The sequence below is a fragment of the Oryzias latipes genome (genome assembly GCF_053564925.1).
Source record: "Oryzias latipes strain Hd-rR chromosome 1 unlocalized genomic scaffold, Olatipes_Hd-rR_3.1 chr1_Y".
In the NCBI taxonomy this organism is placed as follows: Eukaryota; Metazoa; Chordata; class Actinopteri; order Beloniformes; family Adrianichthyidae; genus Oryzias; species Oryzias latipes.
This window is the reverse complement of record NW_027616335.1, coordinates 1,874,995-1,895,625: the sequence shown is the minus strand read 5'-3', so window position 1 is coordinate 1,895,625 and position 20,631 is coordinate 1,874,995. Positions and strand designations below refer to the sequence as shown.

General features: G+C 39.7%; 3 protein-coding genes across 7 annotated transcripts in view; 2 read left to right on the top strand and 1 right to left on the bottom strand.

The window, feature by feature from the left end:
- fhip1aa (FHF complex subunit HOOK interacting protein 1Aa) overlaps nt 1–1,801 on the top strand; it is a 32,061-nt gene extending 30,260 nt beyond the window's left edge. For both annotated transcript variants that reach the window (XM_004066003.5, XM_023957694.2), the window contains exon 14: nt 36–1,801. In XM_004066003.5, coding sequence (XP_004066051.3) covers nt 36–232 — 197 coding nt within the window. In that variant the 3' untranslated portion in view covers nt 233–1,801. The remainder of the gene's footprint in view (nt 1–35) is intronic.
- Nucleotides 34–18,767, bottom strand: LOC144981240 (glutamyl-tRNA(Gln) amidotransferase subunit B, mitochondrial-like). Of its 4 annotated transcripts, XR_013654274.1 has the most exons (14): nt 18,553–18,767; nt 17,000–17,153; nt 16,813–16,926; nt 12,177–12,375; nt 11,856–11,978; nt 11,667–11,780; nt 8,604–8,688; nt 8,071–8,115; nt 7,486–7,678; nt 7,192–7,325; nt 2,653–2,731; nt 2,446–2,580; nt 2,175–2,366; nt 34–218 (listed from the first exon to the last, which is right to left on the bottom strand). XR_013654274.1 is itself a non-coding variant. In XM_078943352.1 (13 exons), exons 1-13 carry the CDS (start codon nt 18,696–18,698, stop codon nt 2,241–2,243), a joined length of 1,647 nt encoding a protein of 548 aa, XP_078799478.1. In that variant the 5' UTR covers nt 18,699–18,766; the 3' UTR covers nt 2,089–2,240. The 4 variants fall into 4 exon arrangements, 3 of the variants coding, with proteins under 3 accessions (XP_078799478.1, XP_078799479.1, XP_078799480.1); XM_078943352.1 differs by lacking the exon at nt 34–218 and having other exon boundaries at nt 2,089–2,366; nt 18,553–18,766; XM_078943353.1 differs by lacking the exons at nt 34–218; nt 18,553–18,767 and adding an exon at nt 18,417–18,524 and having other exon boundaries at nt 2,089–2,366.
- Nucleotides 18,768–18,823: 56 nt separating this feature from the next.
- Nucleotides 18,824–19,886, top strand: LOC101157671 (dCTP pyrophosphatase 1). Its single transcript, XM_004065937.5, has one exon. It carries the CDS (start codon nt 18,938–18,940, stop codon nt 19,433–19,435), a length of 498 nt encoding a protein of 165 aa, XP_004065985.2. The 5' UTR covers nt 18,824–18,937; the 3' UTR covers nt 19,436–19,886.
- Nucleotides 19,887–20,631: the final 745 nt, after the last annotated feature.

Here is a 20,631-nt window from a genome sequence, read left to right as displayed (position 1 = left end):
TGCAGCAGTTCTATTTTTTTCTATTCTTCTATTAGATAAAAGCAGTAGCAGTGGCTCCAACCACCACGATGGAGGAAGGATCCTAAAGAATTCACCACCCGCTAAACCCAAAACCATCTCTGAGGAGCAGACGGAGGTCTTTGCAACCGTCCTCTTCACAGAGTTCCTCAAAGAGCTGGCAGCCATCGCACAGGAGCACTCCATCTTGTCTTGCATTCCTATGGAAGAGTAGATGGGACAAATCCTTTTTTAAATGGATACATTTCACGGCTCATCATCACACTTAGGTCAAGAGTTGAGCTGCCTGGGGGGGGAAGTAGCTGACATGTTTTGACCCGTTTGCTGCATTTCCTCCCTAAGGCGAGCTGAAGGTCAACTCACCAAAGACTGAGGATGCTTGTTAGTATAAAAAACAAAACAAAAAAAACAGATTTCAGCACTTTTAACCCTTCCTATGAACTGCTTTCCAACATTTGCCCTTCTTCTGAATGTCTAACTCCGGCATGCTGTTCAGTGGTTCTGTGTTCTTCTCAGGTGGCCTTTCAGAACTGCACATTCATGAAGGTACCTCAGGAGTCCTTAAACCCCATTTTTGATTCAAAATAATAGTTTTCCTACGTCTTTCTGGAGTTTGACATTAGTGGATCCTGAAAGACAAATCACAGCAGCAAAGATGATTAAAATACGCTGTATTTATCGCGCCTTTACCCTTTAAAATGTTTTGTAAAAATAAAATGTTGTGGTTGACATAGAACACTATGCAAATCAGACATACCTATAGGGTGTAAGTAGGGTTTAGCATATTTTGATATGGGGAAGGGGTATTTAAGCTTTTATATTTTTCAATTTATTGCATTTTTTTTTTGTTTGCCTGGTTGTGGATATGCATAGATTCCCATATAAGTCTGGAATTGGAATTGTTGGGATAGTTGTGATTCTGTCTCGGTGTATCGGGCAACATGCTGTCAGTTGTCTTTATTTTTGTGTGATAATCTGCATGTTTAAATGAGATCATACAGGATATATATTTTTACATGGAAAGTTTAAAACTGGTTCACACTTTGTCAGACTTTTGTGGATAATATTTCTATGTAATGCTTTTAATATTTTTGTTTCCATAAGAGTTTTAATTTCCAAAGTAAATTAAGAAGGAAACAGGTTTTAGAGTGATGTTTTAAGAAAATCCCTTCACATTAAAAGCCTACACAAAGTAACAGTTCATAAATTATACAAAAAAAGAAAGAATCTATGCATCCTTCTGATTTTTTGTGTGTAAAAAAGAGATGATGATCCTGAATTTCTTAAAGTAGAACAAAACTTTTATCAGTTGTTTTTGCAGAGAATAATTCCTATGAAAGAAGGCTGGGAAAAAAAATCATTTCCTAATTTTGTAGCCTTGGGAGCTATACTGAAGATATGGGTGCTCTCTTTTTATGCATTAGTCTAATGATGGGATCGCTGCCAGCTTTTAAAATCTCACATCCATACTGGTCTTTCTTAATTTATGCTATGCAGACAATGAATTGAGCATCAGGATCTCTGTGGGCTTGAAACTGTACATTAATAAATGTCAAAAGCCATTTTTAGAAGTATGTTTTCCTCTCTGGTTAAAGAATGTTTCCTAGCACTTTATCAGCCTTTTCAAACCGCAGTGCCACAAGGACTAAGTGTCTTCGGAGAGAGGTTTGCTCAGACTGTGATTATCAGACTCCCAAAGATGAATTCTTTCTGTTTTCTGCTCAACGTGTCTGAGAAACAATCAAATGCCTCTTGAAAATAAAGAAAAATGAGCATAAGTGAATGAGTTATTGATTATTCTGTTTTTTATTTATCCTGTTACGTTTTCTGATTTGATGTAATGACGTTCTGCGTCTCAACCACTAGAGGGAGCTCTCTGTTCATGCTGCTGTGTCAGGGTGTGTGGGTCTGCAAAGTTCCTTTACGTGCATGTCCCACCACAATGACCACTCAAGTTAAAAAAACAGGAAATTGGAGCTTAATCCGGCCAGATTATTCAAACATATTTTTTCTGTGGGTTAGAGTCCAGAAGAGTCTTTAGCTGCCAAGTAAAAATAGCTAAATCCCATCTTCCGGTTATATTCAAATAAGAATTTATTTTCTTTCAAACAGATGAATCCGATAAACATTTAAGATGATAACAATCCTATATTTACAGTATTTGAATCAAAGTTGAAATAGTGGCTTGACTGGTTGGTTCTACAGGAGCTTCATGTCGGGCCTCATTGTGTCATCTGCTGCAGGATTTCCTTCACCAGAACTGGGTCAGCTCTTCCTTTAGTCTCTTTCTGGACCAGACCGATCAACTTGTTGAGGACTTTCTTGTTTCCGTTTCTGACGGCATGAACCTGCATTGAGTAAAAAAAACGAAAACGTATAAACAGCAAAGACTATAAATCCCCAAACTTTTGAGTTTAAGGCACTGACCTCATCCGGATGTGAATCCACCACCTTCTGACAGATGCTGTGGAGCTGCGCAGAGTCGTGGACAAGCCCTAGCTCCTGCTCCTGGACGATCTGGCAGGCCGTTTTTCCTCCAGACCTCCACATCTCCTGAAACACCTGAGAAAGCAGGAACCCACAGGATCCATGAGGGAACTTAGAAATGGCAGAAAACATCTGCAGCAGACTCACCTGCTTAGCAGCCGAAGAGGAGATGCGTCCCGTCTCCTGCAGCTTCAGCAGCTCAGCCAAATGCGCAGGAGAAATTGGGCTGAAATTAAATGAACGAGTTAATTTAAATACACTTTAACAGAAGAGAAAATAATAATAATAATAATGGATTAGATTTATCTGCGCTATTCCAGACGCTCAAAGCGCTTAGAATGTGTCCATTATTCATTCACTCCTCATTCACACTTGGGGATGGTTAGCTACTGTTGTAGCCACGGCTGCCCTGGGGCAGACTGACAGAGGCGTGGCTGCCAGTTCGCGCCTGCGGCCCCTCTGACCATCATTCATACACATGCACACGCCAGTGGAGCCACACTGGAAGCAAGGAGGGTGAAGTGTCTTGCCCAAGGACACAATGACAGTTGGCTGGGGGGAGCGGGGATCGAACCGCCGACCCTTGGATCACTGGACAACCTGCTCAAGTATTGGGAGATTAAAGACGATTTGACTGGAATCTTTGAACCTTTCTGCCGTCTGCTTGTTTGCCCCATTCAGTCACCAGGTAAAAAGAATTGATAAAACTCTCCCTTCTGATCAGGAGGAGCAGAAAGAAGCCACTTAGCTTCAGTTCTCCTGTGGTACGGCTGATGTGCACAAATAGAAACAAATTTACATTCAAGAAGGTTCCTACTTTGGGAGATGGTTGCATGCACAGATCCTATATTTTATTTAAATCTAGAGATTCTTAGGTGAGGTGAGGCAGCATCAAGATGCTTTTGGAAATGTGTTTGAGGCTGAAGGATCCTCCATTGGACTGTAGAAATGCATTGAAGCTGGGATGGAAATAGAGAAAAACATTCATTCAATCTGTATTCAGAACTCTCTTTTTCTTTTTACAATCACTCACTCACTCACTCAGAGGTCTGGTGAGATGGTGTACTGGCCTGTCATCATTCTGTCATCATCAGTCACCAAGTCTTTTTCTTCCAGACAGCCACAGGAAACCTTCTCAAAGAGAGGAAACCTGAGCTTGTCTGAACTGGATAATCTCTTTTTTTGCCGTGTGGGACTCTCACTTCCTCAGCTGTCTTCAAAATATGCCTCCAAACTCTTATTTTCTTAAACCAACGGTGGTAAAATAACTGAGCTGGATTTACCAAACAGTAGAAAAAAGTAAAGCATTTAGGCTACAAATTGAACAAGCAATCCTTCAATTTAAAATTATAAAAGTATTCAAAAGTCTACAAAATAAAAGTCTTTAAAATAACTAGAAATCTAAATAATCTAAAGATTTTAGGGGCCATTTAACAGAAAAATAACAATACAAGTTTTGTAATTTAAGGGAATTTAAGCAGAACAAGTAAAAACATTTAGAATACACAACATTTTCCTTTATTATACAAGACTAAAAAATCTGCCAATAGAAGTAGAACTAGTAGAATTAGTCTGTGTGATTTCTAAAAATAAGATATCCCCCTTTAAGTCAAAGTCTCAAAATTAGCTAGAAACACTTAAATTTAGGTGTAATATGCAGGTAATTGGTCTTAAAATCCACATGCTTTGTTCAAAAATAGTATTACATCTTTAAAGTCGGTATTTTAAACACTCCCCCCCCCACATATATCTTAAGTGCAACAACAGCCCAACTATCCGTATTTCTAGACCATAATCCTCCTAAAGTAAGACTAAAATTATGCGTTAAGACATTTTTCTTACAAATAACATAAAAATGTACTTTCACTTTCAACTTTTGTCCGTTTCTTGAAATTATTCATAAAGCTTTAAATATGTAAATTAAAAAGAAACATTAAATATTGGATTTAATTCAAAATCAAATGAGTAAACAAGATTTATTGTCTAACTAGAAAATAAGTTTTGTCTTTTAAGTGTTATAAACGGATTAAATAGAAACTAGACACAAATATTTGGTGATATTTTATATTATACTACAGCTACTGTGTAACAAATAGTGGCTTCATTCAATTCTTTTCTTTTAGGTTTAACTAAAATCCTGCGTTTCCAACAGTTGTTGCCTCTTCAACCGCGGCACATTGCGTATCTGATGTTTTACTCAAGCGTGAATGCTTTCCATCATTCCGGCTCTGCTAGACATTACATCCTCGGTGCTGATGAGCTTTTTTTTTTCCGAGTGATGATTACGGTGCTCCACAGCTAATCTCAGTAGGATGTCATACACTAACTTTCCTTTCAGATGCATAGACTATTAAACTGCAATTGAAGGAAAATTGCTCTAAATGAGACGGTGCAAAATGAGTCCAGCATTTAGCATCATGGAGCCTAACAATGGGGGACAAGGGCTTTCATCTTTTCTGGATTATAAAGAGTCTTTTTGTGCGCTTTTTAAAATTTTTTTTAAAGGTGGCAAAGGAAACCATAGCAACCTCTTTTTTAAGACATAACCAAAATGAAGAAAAAAACAAAACAACAACCTTAATTTAAGTTGAAGAGGAGCTTCCTTTAAATGGAGCAGGTTTCAGCCAGCGGGCTGAAACCTGCGGGGACAGATAAAAAGACTTTTGCCAAAAAATAATGATTCTCTGACTGTGATTATGCTTAATAGGCTTTTCTCTGTCAGCCTGTCAGACTGTTGCAGGGACTTTATCATTGGCAGAAAGATTAAGAGAATATCTAATGATCCCATGTATTTCTATAGGAAAGTGTCTAGACTGTGTTGCATCAATCCTCAACTCTGACACCTGCAATTAACTACTAATAACAATTTTTTTATATATATAAGGATAAAAATGGGATGCTGTTTCACGAGAAGCAGAAGAGATGAGGATAAGACCTACCCACACATGAGAATTCTGGCAGGCCAAATTTGGCCTGACAGCAGCATCATTTGGCAGATACAATGGTGCCTGCTGGGAAAAAGCTCTGCTATCTGACTTTCCCTGGCTGTGTCAAACTTCTGCTTCCTCCAAGTTTAGTGGGATCTAATGTTACAGTAATGTTTATGCTTATTAGGAGACGGGCTGATCTGTTTTTGTTTTTTTTTGCTGTAAAATTCTTTACGTGGTAATGCTTTGACTTCCAGATTGAAGCCTATTTGAAAGCAAAGCAGCTAGAGCTGGGATACATAGAAGGGCTGGTTAATGCTCTCACCTAACAGTGAGGTGGGTGGTTCGAATCCCAGCTGGGACTTTTCTACGTGGAGTTTGCATGTTCTCCCCATGCACGTGTGGAATTTCTCTGAGAACTCCGGCTTCCTCCCGCAGTCCTAAAACACGCTTCATGGGTCATTTGGTTGCACAAAATGGCCCCTAGGTGTTCAGGTGAGTATGTGTCCCTGCAGAAAACTGGAGACTTGTTCAGGCTGTACCCCACCTTTGCCCAACAGTAACTGGGGTAGGCTCCAGCGACCCCGTGACCCCAAAAGGGATAAAGTGAGTTCTGAAAGTGGATGGATGGATGTAAACAAACAAGCCACTCCCTCTTTACTCCAGTGTTGGAATGTTAAACATGCAGGTTTCAAATACATACTTTTCTGGGAGGGAGGGGTTTTAAATGTCCTTTTGATTGATTGATGGGTGACGTTTCCAGCTCCTGAACAGCATCACTGGGGTTTTTTTAAAAGCTGCCCTACTTTTTTAGCGTGCCTACTTTCCCTTTGGAAAAAAAAAACATTAGAGCCAGTGAACAGCCACCCTACTGTGGAGGAGTTTTAGTCCACCACAAGCTCCACCTGGATGACTGATCTTCCCTCCCCTTCCTGAGGGAAGAAAGCTCATTTTTGCCACCTGCTTCTAGGATTTTCAGCAACTGTTATAACTCACTGCCAGTGGAAACCTCAAAGGGATTTATTCTTTAATTGAAACACATTTTTATGATCCCTTAAGCTCTGTTCACACTGCCCCTGGCAACGTGCGTTCAAGCAACCACTTTCAATGAAAAGTCCATGTAAAACCCAAATGTGTGTGTTTTGGGCTTCTGCATTCAAAACTCTCAGGTTCACGCATCACCAGACAAGTTTCTATGACCGTTTTTGGGCTTTACATACAAAACGCACAGCCATTGAACGCACACTGAGTGTAAATCAGGTTGAACTTTGAAGTCGGTACCAACACATGGATGGTGTCCTTTATTTTTTCTTACAGCAGTGCCAACCAGTTGGAGATCGATCATTAAGGAAAAATGACTAATTGCAGATTGGACCGGGCTGGAATCACATGACATCACGTCTTTCAAATATTGGAATGGAGCTGTGAGGAAAAAAGCCTGGAGCAAGATTCACAAGATTTGCACCGCGTCAACACTTCGCACCAAGCCTCGTCCAGCTGTAGGTGGCGGACATGAGGTAGTATCTGTCAGTGACAGTCCAGTATGAATCCCATAGGCTAAACGTTCAGAAGTGCGCTAAAAGTGCATTTTTGAATGCCCCTGGTGTGAATGTAGCATAACAGACACGCTGGCAGGTAATGATAAAAAGAAAGTGAATGTCAGTCTCTGCACTAAAGAGTCCGTTGCAGTGCTTTCTCAGTGACTTCCTAGAAATTCTTTTGACAATAATCAAGGTAACTTCGTCAGTGTGCTTCTCACCTCTGGCTCACACTCATGTCTCGCTGCTTAAGGTGACCTAACAACTCATTTGTCACCCAGCCAATCACCTTCCTGGGCTCCCTCTGGGTTGTTTTCATCAACGTCTCAAAGTACTCCATCAACCCGTCCTCATTCTGAAACACAGCATGAAAAGGACTGGTGTAACTGGGATCACACACCAGATTTAGAATCCCCCAGCTGCTCAACTGAAATGCAAGAAAACTCCGTTCAAACTCGAAGATTTGATGCAAAAGCAAAGGTTTGGTCGGGTGTTTGAGCTGCAGAGAAACTCACCACCAGAGTGAAGCTGTGCTCTGGCAGGATGCCGTATGTCTGCACCAGCCTGTCTCTTTTGACACCAGGTAACTCTGGCAGCCTGTCTTTTATCTTCTGCACCACCACCGCCTGGCTGGGATCAATGCCGGTGGGCAGCGATGCGTTATCCTCGTACACAATCAGGGCGGGGAGGTTTGGCTCTGGCATGAACCTGCAGACAAGCAGGGGAGGTGCTCCATCAACAATGCAGACAGGCTCAGAGAGCGCCAAGCTGCCTTTGCCAGACATGCTGACGGGGTTTAAAGACATCGGACTTGACACGTTTCACGTCTTTTGTTAATCCTTTAAGTAAGTCAACCTTCACCCATTATGACCCAATGTTTTTAACCACATCTACAAACACATTCAACGCTTTAAAGGAAAATAAAGTTAAAAAACGTAAAGCCTTCTGGCTTGAAATGAGAGTTTTAGCTTTTTGTCGTTAAAAAATGGTAACACATGTAAGGTCATAATGGCTTAAGTCTACCAGGATTCTTTTCAAACATGGAATTTGTGAATCTTTAAGCATCTTGGGACAAAAAAAAGGTTCACACTTGCTTTTACCTGTAATCCTGAAGGCCCTCTTTCTCCCTCATTGGAACCGTTTCCCTTAAACAAAACAAGGAATGATACAGATATTTTTTTATAAGGCTAAACACGTATAACACCACAAAAATTAGTTAATTTAAAAAAAGGATTTATCAAGCACAGAAAACAAAGATTTTAAAAATTAAACTGCCCCCCCCCATCTGGGCTGCAGTCAATTTCACAGAAAATAGGAAGAAAGAGCCAATCAGAGAGAAGGTTCCACATGTGTTCCTCGGGCGCACACTGCCTCATGGGAACCAACCGCAGAGCTGCAAAGACGAGCGAGCCTCAGCTGTGTGGCGGCGGGCTCATTCTACCAGCTCATAAGCCTCGAGTTCACAGATAAAGGAGACTGGCGGCAGCATCCAAATGGCTCTATTCATCATCATTAGAATGATGGTTTGTCCACAGCAGAGCTTCAGACTAATGAAGCAGGCAGAGATCCCAGTCAAAGGGGGCTGCAGCGGCTAAACCCAGGCTTTGTAGCAGAGCCTTTCTCCTCCGCTTACCCTGATTTGGAATCATACGCCCGTGTCTCGTTCTGCACCGCCCGCCCGCTCTGCACGGCATCAATCTGTCTCTGGATCTCATAGTCTGGTGAATGAAAGGCGGAACACAAACACACACAACGTTTGATCTCGGTGTTAAACTCCAAACACCTGCTGTCACACGCGGGCCAGTCCTGTTTCCAACTGCAGCCAGATCGGATAAACGGTTATTTTTTCTTGTGAATTCCAAATCCTACCCTGCAGCTGAGAGAATGAGACAACTTTCCTCATAAATAATTGGAGTTCAGTCAGCTCAATTACAGCTTCCACAGAACTTGTGTTTGCTTTTCTGTGAGCAGCTGGAAACAGTCAGACAATAATAATGACAAGCAGATCTGTCAGCGCCTGAAGTTTCTCCCAGCACTTGGACAGTTCCTTCCATTTTGCTATTCTAAAGTAGTAAAGTTGAAGTAATCCATGAAAATACAAATCAATGTTGGTGGAGAAAACAGAGTATTACAGCACAGTAAAAAGATTCAGGTAAATTTAATAAAACTTTTTGATGAGAGCATCTGCGAACCAGAAAATGCTGTTACCTGGAGGCAAGTGGGTTTTCCAGGAAGATAAAGTGACAATTGACCAAATACATAACATTTAATGCAGTTTCACAGAGACAGGTTTAAACGTTGAATAGTTTTGGCTTTGTTTATCCATGTCTGCTACATTAAATTGTTGCCTAGTCAAAGCTTTACATGCATGTAAATAGAATAACAGACCCCATATGTGTGGTTGTTTTTGGGGGATTGCCCAAAAATATGAGCATTCTAAAAAAAGATAGAAAAAACCCTTAAAGAGGCGCTCCAATGAAAATCACATTCTTGGTGTTTTTACGCGTTTTTCTCCCCGCTCTGCTCTATTCTGATGCATCCACTTACAGACAAATAGATCCACCTACGTCTTCATTTTCCTCGTCTGAACTGGTGTCTGGCTCAAAACTGTACGGCTAGAGAGCTTTGTAAAGACGACGAGAAAAACTGTTCACGCGACGGGAGCGTCAGGTCTCTAAACACACTTTTGGACAAACGTCCAGCAGCGACTTTGACGCGGGTGAAAACAAAAGTGGACGCAAATTTGATCCAGAAATCCTCAATTTCAGACTTTACTTTCACTTTTGAAAAATTGAGGTTGAGTTTAAATATAAGTAACAACAAAATCAAAGAAACAGGAATAAGGTGAAGTGGCCCACAGACACATCTAAAACTGAAACAATTTGAAAATACATGAAACATTTTTGTTAAAGTTACATTTTTGATTTAGACAAAAAAAAAAAGTGAAACTTCAGTGTTTTCATATTTTTGTGTAGTTACAATTAATCTTATAATCAGAAATATAATGTTTACTTAAAATGTATCAAGCATGCTGTGATTAAATATTTGTTCCAAAATTGCTCTTGCACAAACATAAAAAATGTTGAAAAATTAATTACCGTTTAGAAAGAATGTCATTTTATTTGGTTTTTGTGAGGTCACATGAAATTGCATTTTAATAAACTGGAGGGAATAAAACTACCTGGACGAGTTTTTAATTAATTTAGTTGAAAATATTTATTGAAAACTATCACAACTTTTAGGAAATACAGCTGCAACTACAATTGTATTACAATTACATGTACTGCCGTCTTTAGTTATTACAATTGTTACAAAAATTGCTTGTGAGATAGTAGAGGGACTGTAAATCAATACAGACGATAGAGTTTCTCTTTTTTTAATTTTTGGTTGCTGGTGTCCCTCTGGGTTTTTGTCAAGGAAAAAGTGTACATTGGCTCAAAAAAGATTGAAAAACTGTGTTTTTAATTAGCTACTACTGCTCTGCAGAAACTATCCTAGAGGACGACACTGTTTTTTATTCATTTTGGCTAAAATAGGCATAATCATAATGAAAAGACCACTGAGGACGCTTTGAAAAATTGATCAAAAGATGATCGGAGTGGGTCTTTAAGAACAGATCTTCCCACAGATTCTCTAATTTTCCTTATGGATTTATACACTAAAGATTCTCTCACCAAAGATCAAAGTTATGTTTTGCACGTTCAATTGTTGGTCGCTATAGCTGAATTTAACCTTTTTCCAAGAAGATAGTCAAAAGTGTTTCCTCTTTTGGATTGGTCTCTGAATGTATGCTGTTCTATTGCCACCATTCTGTAACTTTGTCCAGGTTTTTTCTCTTTTTTGTGTACTTGCATGGATGAGCCAAATCTCAACACATGTGCCTGACAGTTTAAAAAAAACAACAACAGAAAAGTAACAAATAACTGAATGAATTGAAATGTATTTTTAAAAAAGGTTTTTAGGAAAATATCTGTCTTTAAAAGGTCGGCTGAAGCCATTGCAAACGATGAAAAGCAGCTGGAATATTCATGAACAGTAAAAAATTATTTTGTTTTTCGAGAAAATGCTGCTCCCCACAACAGTAACGTTTCCCCCACTGTATTTATTTCACTTCTAACACTGCAATAAAAAAAGGCTACAAGATATTAAGGAAAAGAAAAATAATAGTTTTAACTCGGGTGATGAGACCAAACAGTCTTTTCTTCCCGTTATAAAACCAACACTGCAGCTCTAACAAAGACAGCAGTACATGTTGATGCTCTCAAAGCAAAAGCAACCATGGCAACGGGATGATGTGGAACTGAAAGATACCAGCAAACTGGATGATTTTTATTTTCCAAACTGGTTTTTAGATTTTAGGGAAAAAAAGTGTGGAGGATACAAGTGGATGTTTTCTACTCATTTTGTGTTGTGCTTGTTAATTTTTTTCTTTTGCTTTTATTCTTCATCCTCTGCAGGAGGGTTTTAATAAATTAAAAGGCTTTCATTCATTTATTTTTTACTCAAAACTGATTATATTAAAAAAAAAATCATCTACACTTTTTGCGATACAACTGAAATTTAATAGACTTGCAATGTAACATAGCAACAAGCTGCATTTGCAGATAAGGTTATCTAAGATGTAGCTGTGCCAGCATTAACACAACCATTAATGAATCTCTGAGTGGAGGTTTTAAAATCTCTATGACCATCTTACCAATCGCTCTGGCCAGATATCGGATGCTGTTGATGTTCTTCACCTCGGTCCTGATGCCCAGAGGCTCTCCTGGTCTGTGGACGGACACGTTGGCGTCCACTCTCAGCTGGCCCTCTGAGAAGGAGGAGAAAATGTTAAATGTAGTTGTAAAATGTAAAAAAAAAAGAAGAAATGGAGGGCTTTCCATACCCGACATGTTGCCTTGACAGGTGCCCAGAGCCTGCAGGATGAGCTGAAGCTCCCTGACGGCTGCAGCGGCCTCCTCTCCGCTCTTCATCTCTGGCTCCATTACCAGTTCCATTAGACCCACACCTGAGGCGTGTGAAAGACAGCTGTGGCTAACATCTGCAAGGTGCCTGCTCCCCTTGCCGCTCACTGACAAATCTACAGCCTGCTTTTGTTGTTACCAGTAATGACCCAAAACGGCTGCGCTAATTAACGCTCGGGTCACGAGATGTGTCCAGAAGCAGAGACGATCAAAGCTGTCAAAAGCAGGTGACCGTCTCTAACCTGCTCTGTTGAGATCTATGAGGGTCTGGCTCCGGTCGTCGTCGTGCAGACTCTTGCCACTGTCCTGCTCCAGCTGGATCTGTTTGATCTGCACACTTTTTCTGATCATCTGGCTTCGCTTCTTTCCTCCGAAGTAGCTGTAAGTCAGCACGCCATCTACCGCGATTGGTTTTCGCTGCTGGGTGATCTGGTATCCGGCCTGAAAGGACAAACGGCAGCAGACCATCAAAGCGTGTTTGATGCAACTGTTAGCCTAGAACTGACCTAGAGTCTGTGATCAGCTGGTCCACACACACACACACACACACACACACACATACACACACACACACACACACACACACACAGGTTTTGTGTTTAAATCCATTAAGTTTTTGTGTGGATTAATTTAAGTTGGTTTTTCAGGTGATGGCATAAAGATTTTGTGCATAAACTGCAGTCTGTCTTCATCTCGGATCAATGCCAAGGGGGAGTCAGGCAGCACCACTTGTTGGCTGACTGGCTGCGCTCAAATTAGGATGCTGAGGAAGAGCTCGCTCAGTGACACTGCTCACAAAAGCTCTAAAAAATTAATATTTCATTTGCTCCACTGTTTCTAAGAGATCCTGCAGCCACTAGTGTAAATTTGTTCATGTTTCTATGGCAACAACATCACAAGAACTAAACATTAATCATACTCCTGCTGAAGTGAGCCAGGATGAGGGGGAAGAGTTGCCGTTAGTCACCAGCTTTTGTGTACAATGCGCCTGACGGATACAATACATCACCTCGCCGCTTTTTTCTTTTCCCCTGAGCTGCTTCTCCGGCTCCTGAATCCTAGCCTTGCATCTCCAGGATTTTTGCAACTCATCAGAAATCCATTTTCTTAGTAGTTTTCATGTTGTGTCTCAACATAAGTATGCAACACAGCTCAGCAGGAAGCATCAGCATGAGCGAGGGATGTGTGCATTTCCTGCATTTTAAATCAGCTGTAACAATAGGCTCTTTTTAAAAATTAAATCAAGTCCACAGGAGCTAGCCTGATCACCCACTGTACATACAACAGACCTTCACTACCCCACTCACCTCCAAGGACCTAAACATCCACAAGACTCAGTGGGTCATCTCTAACAAAACCACCCCAGTGATCATCCAGACATTTCATTCCTCTCCTTAGACTCACCTCAAAGCCTCACAGGACGCCGGATTTGTCTGTTCATTCCCAAATGCCGTTTGTCAAGGAAACTGTGATCATTGAGATTACTGCGGGGCCGCTAAGGCGTGCCATTAAAGGGCAGTTCCAACTCTATATTTCAGTTTAAAGAGGGAACCCCCGCAGAACAAATCATTGTTTGAAGTAAACAGAAGCATCTTAAGGGTTCTTTCCCCCACAATGCATCCCTCCATCCATCCCTCCCACTCTCCCTCCCTCCCTCCCTCCATCTTTTGAATCCCTTTTGGGGCCATAAGGTTGCTGGAGCCTATCTCATCTACTGTTGGGTGAAGGTGGGAGCCTGGACAGGTCGCCAGTCTGTCGCAGCGCCACACAACTACACATACTCACACACACACTTAAGGACAATTGACCCAAGATGCTTGTTTTTGAACTGTGGGGAACTGTGAGGAAGAAAACCCATGCATGCACGAGGAGAGGATGCAAACACAAAAAGGACCCAGCTGGGATTTGAACCAGGGCCTTCTCACTGTAAGGTGAGAATGCTAACCGCTACACCACCCACAGCGCAATCAGGCTACTACATAATGTGGTTTAATAAAGCATATTTTCTCTTTGTCCTGATCCTGGTTCAGAGTAAAAGATACAGACTTGTCACACCCAGAAATGGCAAAATATTTAATAACTTGCATAATAAAGCCACTCTTGAACTTAATCTCTGTTTTTTGGCAGCTGGTGCGGTTATCATCCCATTCATTTCCGGTTCGACCTTGTTCAGGTGCACAGAGATACACAGTGCTCCTGCAGGAGATTCAGAATCACTAACGACTGTGATGTGCATGTTTTCAGACTGTGGGAGGAAAAAAAAAAAAAGCAAATCTCTGGGTGAACAAGTGAACTCCGTGCACAATAACCCGGATTTCAGTGGGAACCTTTCCTGCTGGGAGGCGACAGAGATAACAGCCATATTGCTGCGGTTCCTTGATGAGACTGCTGGGAGCTGAAGAATATTGAAGACGGCGGCAGCAGGGACCGCTCTCGGTTGCAAAAACGCGTCAAAAACAAAACAAACGCATGGCAGGCGGGGGCCACTTTGCCTGGAAATATCAAGCAAGGCAGCAGAGTTTGGAACAGCGTTTGCAGCAGACGCTAATTTTTAAGCACAGATTTAAGCAGGCTCGACTCAATGTGGAGATGCAATGGGAATAAATTGAATGTAGTTGGGCGTTATCGCTCTGCTGCCTGAGCCAAATGTGAGAGTGAAAGCAGAGGAGGAAAACTTCTGCAAACACAAGAAGAAGCAAACAATCATCTCTAGCTTTCTGGAGGGGATTTGGACTAACTTCTAAAAAATTAATTGCTTTTTATTATGGAAAGTAGAAAATAAATGCACTCGCTTCTTTTAATATAAGCTGTTATAACTACAAAGAAGGAAAACTCATTTGCAATGTAAATCTAATCATCAGCCACAACTATTTTGGTCAAATTATGTAAAAAAAAAAAAAAAAAAGCTAAAGTAACATTATTTAGAATTACCCTCTTTAGTCTGTAGCCCAAAGCTACTCATTATAATCATTATTTTAAATCAAATAAGGTGCTTTAAAATGATCCCAAAAAAATGTCTATACTTTTTCAACAAAAGAAATCCCTGCAGAGCCGCCGTGACATTTAGCCTGCTCCTTTAATATCAGCACTAAAATCACCTGAAGGGTATTGAGATCCAGTCGTGCAGAAACTCCATTCAGAAGGGCTAATTAGGCATCACTCTGAAAAAAACAAACAAAACCACTAAAGGTTTTTAGGGGGTTGTCTTCCCTTTTACTACAAATATTCCACTTCCACACCAAGATCTCTGATAAAAATGGTGTTTATATTTTTCTCATGATGGAGAATACATATTAAGAAATTTAAGCTTAAATTGCATTTTTTAGTATTTCTTTACTCAAACTGTTGTGAATCGGAAGCAAACAAAAAAATAAATAAATAAAAGCAGTTGGATACAGCTTGTGTTTGTGACGTAGAAAAAATGCTGGGCGGGCCGCGAGCTCCCTGCTCCGCTCCATTCCGATGCCTTATTTGTAGACAAAAGGGGGAGGGGGAGGGGATGGGGTTGGTTCCGCCCACAACTCAAAGGCAAATTTTTTAATGAACTTCAGAAAATATGTCCAAAAAAACGACACAGGTTGTCGAGTTGGACTAAAAACTTCATAATCATAATTAAAAGACCACTGGGAACGCTTTGAAACAGATCAAAAGATGATCGGAGAGAGACTTTAAACATTATTTTTAATGTCAAATTTCACTTGTGTAGTTTCAAGCTGATGTGGTTGCTTCACTAAAAGAGGATTGCAAACAGTAAAGCAGTCATATCACCGATATTACTATACAAATTACAGATATTACAATAGTATTACTATACATATTACTATAGTAATATCTGTGATATATATGATATTTAAAGGCAATCTGCCAAAACCTCTTTCCAAACAATGTTTTTTCATGTCACTTAGAAACTGAAGGCAAAAGATATTAAAAAAATATTTTTTTAATATTTGGATTTAATGTGATTGTTTTCCAATATTGTGTCTTTCTAATTTATAAAGATATATACTTTTATGTAGAAACTCTTTAAGGCTAAAAACTACTTGTCACCAAAAGAAAGAGGATCAACATTCACCCTCCACTTATGCAAACAAGTCAGAAAAATGTTTCATCATATTTTCTACTTTTGGTTCACAGAAGCCTTTAGTTGGACAAAAAAAACGAGTGGCAGCAAATAAACAATGAGACCTGCCACAACGATGTACGCATGCACATTATTGCTTTGAAGAAAAAGTGAGATTCTGGAAATACATGCTTGTTTATTGAAAATCTTTCTAAATGTATTGATATTTTTTCCATTTCTATAAACTCTTCATCTAAAAGCACAGCTTGCATTTCCAATTTACTTAAGCAAAAGGACAATTTCTTTATAGAAAAATCAAATTTTCTAATGCTTTTTCTCAGCAACTTTTTTAATCTGATTTTGTCTAATCCTGAGTTTTAAACCAAGTTCTTCATAACTGAACCCTTTACCTGATTATGTTACACTTTAGATCGTCATTTTACCTCCCAGGAGACTGTGGAAATGGAAATGCAGCTTGAATGAAGCCTCCTGGTTTTTTTATAAAGAGTTTTGCCAAATTAAAAAAAGAAAATTCCATTCTGTCATTTATAACAGGAACCAACAGTCACACAAACATCTGCAAGTAAATTTTTGTTGAGCCGCTGTGAGATTTGATCCATTACAGATTCAAAACTAAAAAAAAGTGACCTGCACATAAAGCAGATTTAGAATTTTATAGAATTGTCACTGTGAGATAAACCATATAAAAGTAAAAGCATCATAAAGTCAACACAGGTGGTGTCTCCACCCAGCAAACTGCCACCTGCTGAATCAAAAGGATGCTGTCCATCAGAGGACTGAGAGGGGGGGACACTCACCGGAAGGTCAGCATAGAAGTAGTGTTTCCTGTCAAAATACGACTTCTTATTTATGGTGCAGTTGAGAGCCAATCCGGTCATCACTGCAGCTTCAACACATCGCCTGTTCAGCATCTGGAGACGCAGAAATGCATCAATTTAGAAAAAACCCCAGTAAGCCTGAGTTTTGTACTGGAGAATCACTCACAGGTAATGTGCCGGGTAAAGACGCATCAAAAAATGAAACCAGGGAGTTGGGAGGAGCTGAGAAGCGAACTGGAGAACCAGAGAACAGCTTGGTGTTGGAGTTAATCTGGGCGTGAACTTCCAGGCCGACCACTCCAACCAGCTGCTGGGAGGCACTGGAAGCAAAGAAGACAGAACCATGAGACGGGGTTCTGAGGAGAAGGCTGTGCAGCTGGAAAACTTTAGAAAGCAACTTCTGTCAGACTGACAAAGAAAAATGTATTATTTCATTTATAAAGTCTAAAAACCACAGTTGTTTTCCTGAACTCAGTTATAAAAACACAAATGTGTGTTTATGCAAGTAAAACCTGAAGAAGTGAACAGAAGATTATTTGTTTGTGTGGAAACAGTTAATACAGAAATAACACTGCAGAATCGAACAAAAATATCAGCTCATTTTCAAAGTACTGACTTGGAGTCTGATGAATTTTTGTGCTGACATTAACATTAAAGCAAATGTTTCTGAGAGCAAATAAAAAGTTTAAAAACTTGACATTTTTTTTCTCTTTTGGTAAATTCTGTGAAGCAGAAAGATGACGAGTCATGATTATATTTTTACAGCACACAATCATCAGAGTACATCAATAGGGTAGGAAATTAACAATTTCCATTTAGACATTCATTTGGAATTTGGAAAAAAGCATTAAAAATGTTTTTTTAATGAATGAAACTAAAACTGATTAAAAGACCGAAGCGATAAATAATGCTGAACATCTCATGGGCTCTTGAAATAGTGTCAGCAGGAAAAAGGGGTAGAAATGTGTGCAAGAAGGCATTAATGATGGAGAATTTAAAAAAAAAAAAAAAAAAAAATATATATATATATATATATATATATATATATATATATATATATATATATATATATATATATATATATATATATATATATATATATTTCAATTGAGTGTTGTCTTTTCCTTTTTAAATTTTTTTATAATAACTTCCAGAAATAAATTCACAAGTAACTAGTTATGATAGGACTTAATTTTGTTTGAAACTTGCCTAAAATGTTGTACAGTAGAAGTACAATGTTTACCACGTCAACAGAAATAAAACTAGGAAAATAAGACACATTTGTCCGTGCTTGAAAAAAGTCTTTTAGCTTGTGATTCAAACAAACAGCAGTCTAAAAACCTTAAAAACTAACAGGTAACTTGTTTTTCCATTGAATTTTAAACATTTTGAAGACAAGTGAATAATAAGGAACTGAATGGCAGATCCTCATCCTGACACAACATATTTTTACACAAACATTTCTAGTTTAGTTTAATTTTGAAAAAAAGTGGGTTTATAGTTAGCAGTGCCTTTTAAATGGTCCGTAGAAACTACAACAACGGTCAACGACATTTACAGTAAAAGCCAAAATAATAGCATACCGACATTGTTTAGCTCCTATGCGGTGTCTAAATACAAGAGCACCTGAACGCAGCAGGGGTTATGTGCGCTGTGTTCAGGTTCACATCTCCTGAAACAGTTAGAAAATAAATACTTAACGTTAATGTCCGGCTTTACCTCTTTGTTCTCGGTTCAGGTTGTTTATCATAGTGTGGTCTTGAAGTACTGATTTGTCGGAATAAACACAAAGCTTTCGGATACCGTGTTGATATTTCTTTTATGTTAAGAAATATTTCATTTGCTGTTACACGAGAAGCAGCCATGTTTGCAGTGAAGTGTTAAAGGATGATGGAATTTGTAGTTCCATTAACTAGTCCGTGATATCTGCTTCAACGCCGCTGCTCGTCTAAGCAACTACAAGGTCCAGTTTCCGAAGGATTTCGACTTCCTGCTTTACTCGACGTCATTTCCGTTTTCTTAGCTGGCGGGACTTCTCCACATGTTGAAAGAGGGGCTGTGTCGGGTTAGAGATCTATAAGTTGTGTGAGAAAAATACAAGAAGATGATGGCAACAAACGAAAAAGTGGAATCTCCGTTTCTAAATGGCGGTTGTGAAGAATCTGATCATGGCGCCGCCTCATCTCACTCGACAGCGCACAACTCGAAAACAGAGCAGCCGCAGAAGTTCACCTTCAGTCCGGAGCCCACCATGGAGGACATTCGGAGGATGCAGGCAGAGTTCACGGACGAGCGTGACTGGAACCAGTTCCACCAGCCCCGGAACCTACTTCTCGCCATGGTGGGAGAGGTGGGGGAGGTATCGGAGCTCTTTCAGTGGCGCGGGGAGGTGGCCGAGGGCCTGCCGGGCTGGACCGAGTCTGAGCGGGAGCAGCTGGCTCACGAGCTCAGTGACGTCATGATCTACCTGGTGGAGCTCGCCGAGAAGTGTCGCGTGGATCTCCCGCAAGCGGTGCTGCGCAAAATGGCCCTCAACAAACTCAAATATCCCGCAAGTAAAGTCCACGGGTCGGCCAAAAAGTACACGGAGTACAAGGACTGAGCTGGTTGGTGGAGGCCAGAGACTGTTGCTGCTAAACCTTTTTTTGTTCTCCGTCACAGTGATATTTCTTTCAATGTTTACGCCTTTTGTCTACTCAGTTTTACATCTGAGGTCAACCTAAAAAAAAAGACCAACGGGATTTTATTTTGAAAATTATCTGTTTTTATTAGGAATTATTTTTCTTACAGAGTTGGTTATTTTTTATGTATTTGGAGGAGCCCATTTTCCCTTGAACATCTAACGTCTAAGGCTCTTATAATGCAGAAGTGACAGTGGGGAGAAAAAATGGGGTGCCAAATCCGTTGTACTTGTCTTGTGAAAAGCACAGAACAACAATGAAAAGGCTTTTACCTTTTGTTTATTCCCCTAATTATCATTTTGAATTCCATGTCTTTTCTGTTCAAGTGTTACACAAAACTGCCTGAAGTAAAAAAGAATGGTTGAAGTTTGACTTGTGTGTTTCATTCTTTCAGTTATTTGATGGCAGGAGCAAAAAAATTCAAGCTCTCACAGAAATCTGATCTAAACTGAGATTACATTAAAAACTCCTTTTAGTTTAGTTGTACTCTTAATTTTTGGGGAAACTTTAAATGGACTCTGTAACATGTGACACATTCACTTATCAACATACTAGTTAAAATAATTAGCCAAGATCACACAAATTACTTAAATACAGTACTAGTCTTGAATGTATTTGTTTGGTGAGAAGGGCCACAGAGAAATTGGTTTCCCCAAATCTGTTATTCTAAAAAGACAAACCCCTCTAATATGAAACAATCATTTTCCTGTTTAGTTGCATATCTATAATTTGAGAAAAAATTAAATGTTTCTATGCTTCTTAAAACGTGCTAAATGAAATACAGCTATGTGTGAACAGATGTTGAAGTAATGCTATAGTAAGAAAACATTTTTTTGAACATTTCAGAGCACAAAGAGCCATGAGCCTGATGAAAGCAGTCAAAAGAGGAGACATTCTTTTTATTTATTATTTGTAGGTGATGCATGAACAAACTGCCTTCAAATTGAACAGGGTTATTTAGGTCAGAGGTCTGCAACCTTAAACACAAAGAAAAAAAAATCAATTTGGGCCAGATTCTTACTAACCAAAAACCTGGAAGGGCCACAACGTCTAATTTCACTGCTTAGAAAAATACCCTGTGCCTGTCCCCTGCCCGGATAAAGTCCAGGGTTGTATC